General features: G+C 43.9%; 1 protein-coding gene across 4 annotated transcripts in view; it reads left to right on the forward strand.

Moving 5' to 3' along the window:
* The window catches only part of mfsd2b (MFSD2 lysolipid transporter B, sphingolipid), a 37,462-nt gene that overhangs the window by 20,076 nt on the left and 3,327 nt on the right, over positions 1-14,059 (forward strand). For all 4 annotated transcript variants that reach the window (XM_054762051.1, XM_054762050.1, XM_054762048.1 and 1 more), the window contains 3 exons: positions 1,608-1,698; positions 12,207-12,328; positions 12,409-12,492. In XM_054762051.1, coding sequence (XP_054618026.1) covers positions 1,608-1,698; positions 12,207-12,328; positions 12,409-12,492 — 297 coding nt within the window. The remainder of the gene's footprint in view (positions 1-1,607; positions 1,699-12,206; positions 12,329-12,408; positions 12,493-14,059) is intronic.

Consider the following 14,059-nt stretch of genomic DNA (forward strand, 5'->3'; position numbering starts at 1 on the left):
CTCACCTGTTTTGAGAATGAAGCTCTAAAAGCAAAGCCTCAAAAAGGGCAACAATGTTCCATTTACACAAGTGACCTGTATTTTAACCAAGCTACAGCCGTATTTTTATTGTAGCAGCTGACTATATTTCTGGAGGAGTAACTCTACGCCTCAAGCCACCGCTGAGCGGTACGCTACATTCTGCAGCTGCTACTGTGTTGTTTGTGAGTTTTGAAAAGTTAACGCTAGTTTGTAAACCATGCCTTGCACGTGTATTGTAGAAGTTTGCGAAAATAAGCCGAAAAGTTGGTCAACTTTGAGATTCCACACGCTACCAACTAAACCACAAGACTGAAGAGTGGATACTACTGGCTCTCAACTTTGCTACAGAGACTCAACAAGCTCGTTTGCTACTATGTTGAATTTACCAGCTCTACGGGGAGCACAAGTCTTGTGCTGAAAGACACAGCCATCCCAATGAGACTGGACATCGTAAGTGACTGTTTTCGTTATACTCTTATTCATGAAACATTTAGCACTAGCGCTAAGGGGAACAAGGGGGTGTCTTACCTGATAAGCTGTAGCTCATCCTCCACATATTCAGGCTTAAACAATAAGGTTCTGGTTCCTCATTTGTCCAAAAGTAGTCGTCAGTGGCGATGCCGGCTCTCAGGAAGTCTGTCGTGATTAGTAAGAGCAAACAGACAAGCTGTTTCTATGCTGCTGTTGTTGACGAAAGCAGCGTTAGCTTCTATGGGCTATGTGGAATCAATGCACCCAGGAAAGAAGTTCCGGTAATGTTTAAAACGATCAAAATAATATCCCATGTTATCATCACTGTACCTGTTAATGCATGATCACAGCATGGATAAAAAAAACATAACGCGTTGGTATTAGAGGGCTTTATCGTCAAAATAGGTGAGTCCCGTGACGTCCATTGTTAGCTCCCTCATGCTAACTCGTTTTCTGTCTTTAGGGAAAGAAATGTGTTGTTATGTTTCACATAAGGATTGTGGATGATGGGCAAAATTCCCCAAAAAGTGCAGTTTTCCCTTAATGTGGCGTCCATCTGACACACAGCTGCAGATATCCGCTGGAGAAGAGGGCGCCATGAGTCAGGTTTATAGCTCTGCCTTTTTTTGAGCCTATTTCATCCCACGCGGAACATTTGAGAGCGCGTGTTGTTGTGACTATTAGTCTTCTTCCGTTGGCTGGAAAAGTAACGTGACAGGAACAAACATGGCTGCCAAGTGTCCAAAATGTTTCCTGCAGGATTTCGTTTTTTGTGCCGCAGCTATTTGGACCTCAGCAGTTCCTTCTGTCGCCCTTTGGGTCAGCCCCCATCAGGGCGCCGCCATCACCTCCCTAGCGGTGCCTGGGTGGCATTTGGGCCAGCGTGGGGGTGTTTGATGCCCTGTAAATAATAAGCACCACAGAAAAAGAAGCAAACAAACAGAGCAGGAGGAGGAGGCGGCGCTCCCTGCAGGAATGGCAGAGAGGCTCTATTTTTAGGATGTTCCTTGAGGGTTTGTCCTGTTTGCTCAGCATTCTGCACGAAATAACACACGAGAAGTCTGGATAGCTCAGAAAGAGACAAACGTCATGAAGTCTCATTTGTGTCTTTGCAGAAAGAAGTCTACATGATTGCCGCCGGCGTCATCGGGAGCATATTTCTCGTCTGCACCATCGTCATGTTCCTGGGTGTCAAAGAGAAGGACGGTGAGACTTGAGTCATTTGCTATTCTCTTCCAGTTGCCCTGGAGATGGCCTGCACCTACTTGTCCCCCAATGCAAGCAGACTGTAATCAGTATGTAACCATACAACTATAATGTAACACGAGCCGTGACAATACAATATAAGCCAGCATCATGAGAACTACACACGCTGGGCTGGTAGCACCAAACTCAGCATTGTCCGGTAGCCGACCGGGACTCGGCTCACAGCCGCAGTAGTTAGCACAGGCTTGTTGACATTTTTTTCTACCGACACTGTAAAGAATCTTGAGACCTTCGGTAATGAGGCAATGTACAGTATCTTTTGGCGTCCTCTTGCCGTTTCCTCTTCTTGGTCCCACTCTGGTAATTTGGCTTCATTTGAAGTAGCTTCACACTTTGCTTCTCACAAACTCACGACTTCTTCCTCTTCTGCGTAATGGCGGCGAGCAAACCAACTTAAAGGCTCATTACCGCCACATACTGGACTGTCCCACATCAATTCCTGGCTCCTCAGTCTTTCATCATCATGGAACATTCCATTTTAGAGTGGGGGAGAGGCGGGCAGATCACATGAATTTAGCTTTCAGATGGCTTTTTTATTTGTTTGGTTAGTATGCTAACATAATTATATACCTGTATAGCTGGGGGTGTTGCTGGCTGTGGTGGCCTTGGCCCGTGTTGTTTGGGGTAGGGGCAGCTGGTTCGGGGCCTAAGGCAATTGTCTACTTTCCCTTAATGGTAGATCTGCACCTGACTGTAGTGGCAAAAAGGAAAATCCTATGTTTATCGCTGTGGTTGTCTTGCAGGCTTTTTTGTTCCAGGCTGGTCTGGAAGGATAACCTGATCTTCTCCTCCCAGATCTCCTTGTAACAGCGCACAGAATCCATGACCCCTCTAGCAATCATTAGCATTCAGTCATCTTTATCCTTAATGATGGTTGCCGCAGACCAAAAGAGCGAGCAATGTTGGTGGGTTTGATGTTCTTTTTTTTTTTTTTTTTGTCCTGACCAGCCATTGGGCATCATGCCAATGAGAGACGGATGGATATTTCACCCTATGTGAAAATGAACATCATCAATGATCATTTTCACTTCCATGGTGATGGCTTCCCTTTTCTTGAGCACACTGCCGAGTGGGAAACATATCCATCTATCCATCTATCTTCTACTGCTTATCCAAGGTCGAGTCGCGGGGGCAGCAGCCTAAGGAGGGAATCCCTCTCCTCGGCTACTTCGTCCAGCTCCTCCCGGTGGATCCCAAGGCGTTCCCAGGTAAGTTGAGAGACATAGTCTCTCCAACATGTCCCGGGTCTTCCCCGAGGCCTCCTACTGGTTGGAGGTTCCCTGAACACCTCCCCATGGAGACGAAGCCAGCAGGAGCACATCATCTGCAAAAACAGAGACACAATCCTACAGCCACCAACGCCCTGGCTGCGTCTCGAAGTTCTGTCCATAAAAGTGAACAAAATCGCTGACAAAGGGTAGCCCTGGCGGAGTCCAACCCTCACTGGAAACTAGTCCGACCTATTGCTGGAAATCCGAACCAAACTCTGGCACCGGTCATACAGGGAACGAACAACCTGAATTAGGTGGGCCGGTACCCCATATTCCCAGAGTACTCCCCACAGAATTCCTCAAGAAACATAGTCCAATGCCTTCTCCATGCCCACAAAACGCATGTAGACTGGTTAGGCAAACTCCCATGCACCCTCGAAGACCCTTTTGAAAGTGTAAAGCTGGTCCACAGTTCCACAACCAGGACCAAAACTACACTGCTCCCCCTGAATCTGACAGTCAACTATGCGGTGGAACCTCTTCCCCCTGAATTGACCTTACCAGGAAGGCTGAGAAGTGTGATCCCACGATAGTTGGAACACACCCTCTGGTCTCCCTTCTTAAAAAGGGGGACCATCACCCCAATCTGTCCACGCGAGGTGTGCCTCTGGATTGGCAGACTTGATGCAGAGTCGTGTCAACCAAAAAACATCCACAGCATCCCCCTGATACCTGTCAGCTGCCTCTGGAGTCCCATGGGCCAAAAAGACCCGATAGAACTCCTTCTTCAGCTTGACAGGTGTCTGGTGTCCACCAAGGGATTCTGGGATTACCGCCACGACAAGCACCACTGTGTCTGTCTCGCCGCTTCCCTCAGCTCCCTGTGATTGGTTTTATCTTGGTTTTATCGTTTGTCGCGAGGAACATCGACTCTCCACTGGCGTATGACCGTCAGGAATTGCTTAAAATCCAGGATATTGTGGCCACCTGAGCGAAACAAGAGTACCGGGGGCCAAACAAACCTCGTCCCTCTTACTGGCTGACGTGCCAGAGTTCTTGCTGCGGGTGGAGGCGTTGCTTCCCAGGAAAGGCAGATGCCAGGGGGCACGTGGTGGCAGACTAGTGAAGCTCAAAGCCTGGCTGGTATTTTCTCCCGAGGATGTGCGGTTCCCACAAAATGTTCCACTTGACTATAAAGATTGTTTTCGCCGCTTTGTCTCTCGGCACTTGCTCACTTCTGTTGGTACCTGGTTGGTGCCCATCATTGGACAACACGAAGAGCGTTGTAAGCTGCGCCCTCGCCACCCTCCTGGGACTTCAGGCGGCACAAACCCCGCCGACCTCCGGAAAGCTCCGCCAAGAACTACTGGCCTTGAACCTGTGTCGGTGGCTTTTAGTACCAAGGTAGTTGATGGTCCTAAGCCTTCTTCCTCTCCCATCGACCCAGTCTGCTCTCAGTTTTTTAAGGAAATGTGGGCAACTATTGGCCCCAATATCATCAACAGCAGCCTGTCCTCTGGTACTGTGCCACCCTTTGGTAAAAACACTGCTGTTGAACCTTTGTTTAAAAAGACTGGTCTTGCTCCTTCAATGTTACCAAATCGGCCTGTTTCTAAACTACCTTTGTCTCAGAGATTTTAGAAAAAAGCTTGCTTGCACAGTTTCAGGCCTTTTTTAGATGCGAATGGGGTTTTAGACACCTTCCAGTCAGGTTACAGAGCCTTCCATAGCACTGAGTCTGCACTTTTAAAGGCCTATTTTTGGTGGTTCAGCCATTGTAGTGCTTTTAGATTTGACTGCTGCCACGGTGGACCATACCATTCTTTCATCCCGCCTGGAAAACTGTGGGTGTCAGGGGGACTGCCAGGAGACGCCTTCTCAGTGTGGGACCTGGGGACTCCACCTCATCCACCACCACCCTTGACTGTGGAGTCCCCCGGGGATCAATTCTTGGGCCCATCCTTGTACCTTGCCCCCTTATCCCACAGTGCAACATTTGGAAAATATGGCTTCTCCTATCCTATCCTTATGCAGATGACTGCCAAATTTACCAACCATGCACAAAACATGACCATGCCCCCGACAGCCCTTCCCAGTGCTTAAGCGACGTCAGGGTCTGGTTGCTTCTGCAAAATTTCTTAAAGCTCAATGAGGGGAATCTTGCCGAATCACAAATTAATAGTTTTACAACGATAGTAAATGCATATGAATGATGAATGAAAGGGATACATGAACATTTAACTTCACTTTCACCTTAATTAAAGACCTGATTGGTCTTTTGATTGATTGAAACATTTATTCCATTCAAGAAAGAAGAAAACAAACAATGAATGAATGAAAGATACATCGTGAGATGCACTGGGACACATCATCAGTGATGTTCCTGAGTTCATCGGGCGTTTCGGGTCTTTCAACATCATACGCCCTCACTCAGGTGACCCACCCTAGGGTTGATCATTCCCCGGCTTGTGTCCCAGTAGCATGGGCCCACAGATCGCTCCTCCTGATCCACAGCCACCTGGAGGGCTCTCTCTGCTGCCTCCATGGTGGACTTAATGGCTTTCCATTTTGCAGCCCCGGTGATGCCAAGTAGTGTGAAAACCTTGCACAATGAGCGGCCAGCAAAGCCCCTGCACCCTACTTCAATGGGCTCGCATCGTGCCTTCCACCCTGCTCTTAGACATTGCTCAACCAACTCCTGGTACTTTGACCGCTTCCGCTCGTTTGCCTCCTCTATACGATCCTCCCAGGGAACTGTCAGTTCTAACAGAAGCACCTGCCTTGAAGAGACTGACGCTAGCACGATGTCTGGCCTCAGGGAAGTTGCTGTGATGTGGTCTGGGAACTTGAGCTGCTTATCTAGGTCGACTCGGAGATCCCAGTCCACTGCTGAGGTGAGATAGCCAGCTGGTTTGGGCTGTGGTAGTGGTTGCTCTCCAGCCCTGACAAAGGCAATGTTCCTCTTGCCAAGCTGTTGCTTGTGGCTGATGTTTTTGGCCACGGCCTTGGAGATGGTTTCAGCAACAGTCTTCAGCACCTGGTCGTGCCTCCAACGGTAACGACCCTCCCCGAGGGCTTTTGAGCAGCTGCTTAGGATGTGCTCCAGAGAGCCTTTCCTGGAGCACAGGGCACATGCTGGAGAGTCACTCATGCCCCAGAGATGGAGATTGGCTGGGCTGGGCAGGACATCGTAAACAGCACGGACCATGAACCCGATGCGCTGGGGTTCTGCCTTCCAGATCTCAGACCAGGTCACCTTCCTCTCCAGCACCCCCTCCCACTTTGTCCATGCTCCCTGCTGCTGCATGCCCACCATCCTGCTGGTCCGTTCCTCCTCGACCCCTGCCCGCACCTCCTTCAGGACTAGCTCTCGTTTGTCCTTTCCATGTGCCTTCTCATAGTAAGGTTGAGGAATCGCACCCAGCCCAGATCGACCCATTGCCACTGTGCCCACCAGAGCCCTGTGTCTCAGCCGGGACTCAGCCACCACCAGACCATCTTGAGCCCTCCATTTCCTGCCAGTTCGCACCACGATGCCCGCTGATGCTACTTTAGAGTCCTTGGAGTCGCGATAGAGCAAGGCCTCACTTGTGCGAGAGACCCTGAACTCCTCATCAAGGCTGCTGAACAATATTAAAACACTATAACATAAAACCAAACACTCTTCAAACCAGAATAAATGGGAGCAGAAAGAAGACAAGTCTTATTATCTCTACCCCTTTTTCAGCCACAAACAAAGTCATATTTAAAAACAATAAAAACAAAAAAATATACCTATAGTAACCAGCCGCACAGGTGGTTACACATTTCAATTACAACTCAACCAATGCCATTTCCCACAACAAAAATAACCATAGTATGACAGCCAATCATAACGGAGATAGTTCATATTTCCTCAACATACTTGTTTTAACAATTTTTTAAAATATGGTATCAGACTTGGATTCTATAGTTTCTTTATTTAGATTGTTCCATAAACTGACTCCTTTTACAGAAACACAACGTTCCATTATTTTAGTGCTGAATTTAGTTTTTTTGAAAATCATTGTACCTTTTAACAAATACTTACTTTCTCTTCTTTCAAATCTTTTGTGAATATTAATTGGCAAACTTTTTTTTATAAGCTTTCAGCATAATTTGCAATATATTATATTCTACTAATTCATTAAATTTCAATAGTTTTAACTTAAGAAATGGTGGATTTGTTGTATCTCTGTATTGTTTTCTAGTGATTATTCTTATTGCTCTTTTTTGCAAAATAAATATTGACTGAGTGTATGTTTTGCAAGCATTTCCCCATACTTCAATACAATAGGTCAGATGTGGAACAATCATGGTGTTGTACAACATATACAATGCTTTGTTATCTAGTGAATCCTTTACTTTATGTAATACTTTGTTAACATATATTAGTAACTTATCATTTCAGACTGGAATATTTCCAAGCAAAATGAAAACAGCCAAGGTGGTTCCAATTTTCAAAAAAGGAGACAAACACCAATTTACAAATTATCGGCCAGTTTCCTTGTTACCACAATTCTCTAAAATTGTGGAGAAGCTATTTAATAATAGGTTGGACAAATTTATTAATAAGAATGAATTATTGGCTAGCAGTCAATATGGTTACAGAGCCAACATTTCAACTCCTATGGCACTGATGGAAATTCCGGAAGAAATCACTACTGCTATAGACTACAGAAGATGTGCAGCTGCAGTATTCATGGATCTGACAAAAGCCTTCGATACAATTAATCACACTATCTTAATTTCAAAATTAGAAAGGTACGGATTCAGAGGTTTAGTCTTGAATTGGGTTAAAAGCTACCTAGCAAAGAGGAAACAATTTGTAAAGCTAGGAGAATATACATCTGGGAGTTTATATTTATCTGGGAGTGTGGAGTACCCCAGGGGTCCAAACTGGGACCAAAACTGTTTAATTTGTACATTAACGACATTTGTAAAGTAACAAAGGACTTAAAATTGGTCTTATTCGCAGATGATACCACTGCTTTCTGTTCTGGTGAAAGCACACAAGAACTCATTAAAAAGGTCAAGGATGAAAAGGTCAAATTAAAGTCATGGTTTGACAGGAACAGATTATCCCTGAATTTAAGTAAAACTAAAATAATGCTATTTGGTAATAGCAGAAAGGACACGTACGACCAAATACAAATTAATGGAGTGGATATTGAAAAAGTGGAAGAATATAAATTCCTTGGGGTTGTAATAGATGAAAAAATGAGTTGGAAATCTCATATTAAAAATATACAACAAAAGGTGGCGAGAAATATCTCTATATTTAATAAAGCAAAATATGTTCTTGACCAAAAATCACTCCACACTCTGTACTGTTCCTTAGTATTAGCATATTTAATGTATTGTGTGGAGATATGGGTAATAATTACAAAAGCAATCTTCACTCCCTCACTGTACTGCAAAAAAGATGGTGAGGATAATTCACAATGCCAAGTATAGAGAACATACAAACCTTTATTTTTAATATCACAGATATTAAAATTTGCAGATTTAGTACACTTTCAAACCGCTAGAATAATGTATAAAGTTAATAACAACTCGTTACCCAAAAACCTAATCAAGTATTTCTCTATCAGAGAGGAGAAATATGATCTTAGAGGAAAATTAAACCTAAAGCATTTATATGTGAGAACTACGCTGAAAACCCACAGCATTTCCGTGTGTGGAATTAAATGATGGAAGGGATTGAGTAAGGAACTCCAACAAAGTACAGAGATGAGCAAATTCATAAACAATACAAGCAGTTGATGTTTGCTAAATACAAGGCAGAAGAGTCTTGATTGTTCTGTCAGGTTTGTTATTTTCTTTTGTTTATAAAAAAAAGCCTTGTTATTTATTTATTTATTTAGTATTGTTATTATTATTATTATTATTATTATTATTATTATTATTATTATTAATGTATATGTATATATATATATCCATCCATCCATCCATTTTCTATTCCGCTTCATCCTCATTAGAGTCGCGGGGGCATGCTGGAGCCTATCCCAGCTGACTTCGGGCGACAGGCGGGGTACACCCTAGACTGGTCGCCAGCCAATCGCAGGGCACATATAGACAAACAACCATTCACACTCACATTCATACCTATGGACAATTTAGAGTCGCCAATTAACCTCACCTGCATGTTTTTGGAATGTGGGAGGAAGCCGGAGTGCCCGGAGAAAACCCACGCGCATACGGGGAGAACATGCAAACTATATGGTCAATATGGTTACAGAGCCATCTTGTACAGTACTACATGTACTGTACAAGATGTAGATTTGGATGGGGGGTAGGATTAAATAAGCTTTGCTTCTTCCTACTCCTTTTGGACATGAGGAACTGTGAAATAATGATTCATGAGATGTATTCCATTCTAACCTTCATGTTCAAATAAACTAAACCAAACCAAACCAAACAATGCTATTATTTTAGATATTTTTACCTTTGTGTACTGTATGTGTGATTTCCAACACAACTTCTCATCCAGAATTACACCCAAAAACTTGATTTCTCTTATTCTATTAATTTCAATACCATCTATATTAACTGAAGCACCAGAGTCTATCCTTCTGTTACTGAATATCATGAAGTTTGTTTTTTCCACATTTACCGATAATTTGTTTACAACAAACCACACTTTTATTTTTTTTTATTCTTGTTTAACCACATCCAACACCTTCCCAAAGTCTTCCCCACAATAAAATAGAGTAGTATCATCCACAAACAAAATACATTTGAGCAGTTTAGATATACAAACAAAATCATTCACATACAAAACAAACAATTTTGGTCCGAGGACCGATCCCTGAGGTACTCCACACCGAATATGATGCAATTTAGATTCTACCTCATCTATCTGCACAAACTGTTTTCTATTTTCTAAATAACTTGAAACCCATTCAAGTGCAACTCCTCTGATACCATATTTGCTCAGTTTTTTAAGAAGTACGGTATGATCAATGGTATCAAAAGCCCTTTTAAGGTCAACAAAAACACTCACAAAAAACTGTTTCTTTTCTATTGCGGTAGATATTTTTCCGTTAATTCCATAAGAGCCATAGATTTGGAGTGGTTAGTTCTAAATCCATACTGACTGTTACTTAAAATATTCCTTCTATCTATAAATTTGTCTAACCTAGTTACAAACAATTTCTCTAATATTTTGGAAAATTGTGGAAGCAAGGATACTGGTCTATAGTTGGAGAAAGCATGTTTATCTCCATTTTTATAAATTGGAATTACTACGGCAATTTTTTATTTTGTCAGGAAAAACTCCTGACAAAAAGGATATATTACAAAATTATGTAAATGGTTCAATAACCAATTCAATGATATTGTTTACCAATATCATGTCCATATCCATAAATTCAGTGGATCCTTTACTTGCACAACTTTTTACAATATTTAGTATTTCTTCTTTTTCTACCTTACAAAGAAAAAGGTACTGTCCACATGATCCATTATTGTGTTTTTATTTACATTGCTTTTTATTGTAGACATGTTTGCTGCAAGACTCGGGCCCACATTAACAAAAAAGTCATTGAACTCATTTACTATTTTAATTTTTTCAAAAATGTCATCATTATTTTTCATAAAATAATTTTTATAAACTGTAAAAACAGGTAAATGATCACTTACATCAGTTATCATGATCCCACCCACAACTCTTCCATCACCTACGTTTGTGAAAATATTGTCAATAACACAATAATCCTTTTATCTTTCTCCGTTAGCATGTCTTTCAATGATCTTACTTCCTCCATTAGTCCAATTAGTCGTTCCTGCTGTGATGCTAGCCTTGAGAGCTCACCTGACATAAAGTTTAGTGATCTTTTAATCTCCTCCAAGTCGTCTGTAGTTGCCATGGCTTTATCCCGCATGTTGCTTCTTCCATCCGGCATTCTTTCTTTCTCAAACAATCAAAAAAATAGATGAAAAATAATCGGTGAGATTCCGTAACGGTAAAACTTCAGTGAGTCCCAGGTTAGCGATGCAGTCGCCGCGTTAGCTGGAAGCTAACGTTGAGTTCCGTAGCAGTGAAACTTCAATGAGTCCCAAGTTAGCAATGTCGTCGGTGCATTAGCTGGAAGCCAACGCCGAGTTTCCGTGACGATGAAACCTCAATGAGTCCCAGGTTAGCGGTGCCGTCGGCGTGTTAGCTGGAAGCTAACGTTGAGTTTCCAACTGAAGCTGAGTGCCTTCGCCGCCTTGTGCACCGCGCTGTCCTTATGGATATTCTGTTCTGCGTTCCTGTCCCTAACCGCGGTCCCATCAGCGTAAACTTGCCTTATAGTGTTCCATGCGTAACAGCGGGCCTGTCCCACCATTGTGTCCGAGACAAAGCCGTGTCATGTCCATTAAAGCGGGCAGTCAAAGCAAACAAAACACGACATGTGTGAATGCAGAGGACACTGCGTCTCTTTTGGACTTTGGCCCCCTCAAGGACCATGTAGTGTACGTCCCACAGCCACCTTAGATGCCATCCTGCCACCAGGATGAGGTTGTATCTCAGGGAGGAGTGAAGAGCTAATTGTTGATGAATACAGCATTAATACCGTACACACAGCGTATTCATCCGCCCAGGCATACACCGCATCCGTATTCTTCCACCGTCGCACACTGTAACTAGTTCCCGAGCCAGGACCAAAATGAGGTTTTAAGCGAATATACAGAAGTGTCCTTGTTCCCGGAGGACCACGTTTATCTTTTCCAGACTTGCATTCAAATGTAATCATGTCTTCCTTTTGCCTCGTGGCCACGTCACTGCTGATCATTTGTTGTGTAACTAACTAAGTGTTGGGCGATGAAAACATGATCCCTTTCAGCGCTTGGGGGTATTTCTGGAGCAAAATGCCTTCCTTCCTTCCTTGCTCACTGGCTACTTTTCCTAAACCAAGAAGTGGTCGCCGCAAGCCGCGTTCTTCCACAGCCAAGAGGACATTTTGTTTATTCGGGAGGGGTAGGGGAGGACACATTTAGCAGCCGGTGAGCCTGTGGGACAGACGCATGTATAAATGTGGTCACCTTGAAAGACAGATCAATGTTCCTTTTTTTCTTCATATGTACAGGCGTTATATGGACAAAAGTAACGGGACAGACCTTTTAGTCAATAGCAGGCCCTAACTCAAGACGCTGTATGCAAGCCAGGCCCTCACAAATAAACCCACGGGTGCACTTGAAAATACTTGAAATGCCAATCACATGTCGTTCCAGATCCGTACGCCCCAAAGACAGAGAAGCCCATTCCCTTCCACCAGGGCTTCATCATGGTGATGCGACACGGGCCCTACCTGATCCTGACCGCCGCCTTTCTCTTCATCCTGGTGGCCATCCAGGTAAGCGCTAAGTGGATCCATGCCAGGTCAGCGGACCATCTGAGTGATGGGGGCCTGAGTGTCTTGCTTTCTTTTTGCAGCTGGTACAGAACAACTTTGTCCTCTTCTGCACCTACGCTGCCGACCTGCGGGAGCACTTCCAGAACATTGTGCTGACCATCCTGGTGAGCACACGCTTTCTCATTCTTGTCGTGACTCTGAACTTATTTGTGGCCTTGGCGGAGGTTTAGCTTCCTCCACTACTCCACAACCAAACTGAATCCAAAGAAGTGTTCAAGAGGCCAAACGTTTACGTTGGTCATGATAATAATTTGTGGTGTCCAACTAAAGCATTCATTGCCATTCATTCATTCATTCATTCCAGTCATATTCAGTGCATGATCTTTTTCTCTTTAAACTTCAGAGTTTCTATATGCGAGTTGCCTGCATCTAAATCTGTTTTTGTGCATTGGGCTTCTTGTACTTAAGTTGCTGGAGGTGGAAAACAATGCTTATTCACACCCAGAAGTGGCTGTCGTGTTTGGGCTTGTTGAGCATCAGCTGATAGGCTGCCTTTGGGGTGGGCGGGAGGGCAAGGTGAGGAGTGGAGAGAAGACGTGAAAATGGAGGTGCGTGTGAGAGTTGTCGCTCCAATGGATGGTGACATCACCATCGACAAATGTACAGTATTATGAAAATGAAATGGGTCGGTTCTAAAGAATTAAGGACTTTTCATCTAAAATATTTTCATCTGCTACAATCGGGAAGACCTGGGTCGATTCTGCATTGGACATTTCTGTGTGGAGTTTGCATGTTCTCCCCGTGTGTGCGTGGGTTTTCTCCGGGTACTCCGGTTTCCTCCCACATTCCAAAAACATGCATGTTAGCTTCATTGGAGACTCTAAATGGTCCATAGGTATGAATGTGAGTGTTTGTCTATATGTGCCCTGCCATTGGCTGGACACCAGTCCAGGGTGTACCCCACCTCTTGCTCAAAAGGTCAGCTGGGATAGGCTCCAGCATACCCCCATGACCTTAATGAGGATGGGCGGCATAGAAAATTCAAGATTCAAGAGTTTTATTGTCATATGCACAGTAAAACTGGTGGTCCTGCTATGCAATGACATTCTTGTTCTGTTCATTCTCCCAAAAAAAGAAAGAAAACACAAGAAAATGAATCAAAACATAAGAAACATTAATACCAATAAATTAAGCAACAACAACAGAAGAGACATTAATACAGATAATTAATACAAATAAATAAATAAAGTGCTATGAGTGTGTGCGTGTGTTGCATGCGGCATGTGTGAGTGCTTCGTTGAGAAGCCTGATGGCCTGTGGGTGAAAGCTGTTTGCCAGCCTTGTGGTCCTGGACTTTAAACTCCTGTAGCGTCTGCCTGACGGTAGGAGTGTGAATAATGAGTGTTGTGGATGTGTGCTGTCCTTGATGAGGTTGTGTGTTCTGCGTAGGACTCTAGTTTTATAAATGTCTTGCAGTGAGGGGAGGGCTGCCCCAACAATGTTCTGTGAGGTCTTGATCACCCGCTGGAGTGCCTTCCTATCACGTGTTGTACAGTTACCGTACCAAACAGTGATGGAGGCGGTAAGGACCTTTTCCATAGTGCATCTGTAGAAGCAACTCAGGATTGTGGTGGACATGCCAAATTTCCTCAATCTTCTCAGGAAGTACAGTCTCCTTTGGGACTTCTTCATAATTTGTTGGGTGTTGTGAGACCAGGTGAGGTCCTCGCT

The sequence above is a fragment of the Dunckerocampus dactyliophorus genome, chromosome 19 (genome assembly GCF_027744805.1).
Source record: "Dunckerocampus dactyliophorus isolate RoL2022-P2 chromosome 19, RoL_Ddac_1.1, whole genome shotgun sequence".
Classification (NCBI taxonomy): Eukaryota; Metazoa; Chordata; class Actinopteri; order Syngnathiformes; family Syngnathidae; genus Dunckerocampus; species Dunckerocampus dactyliophorus.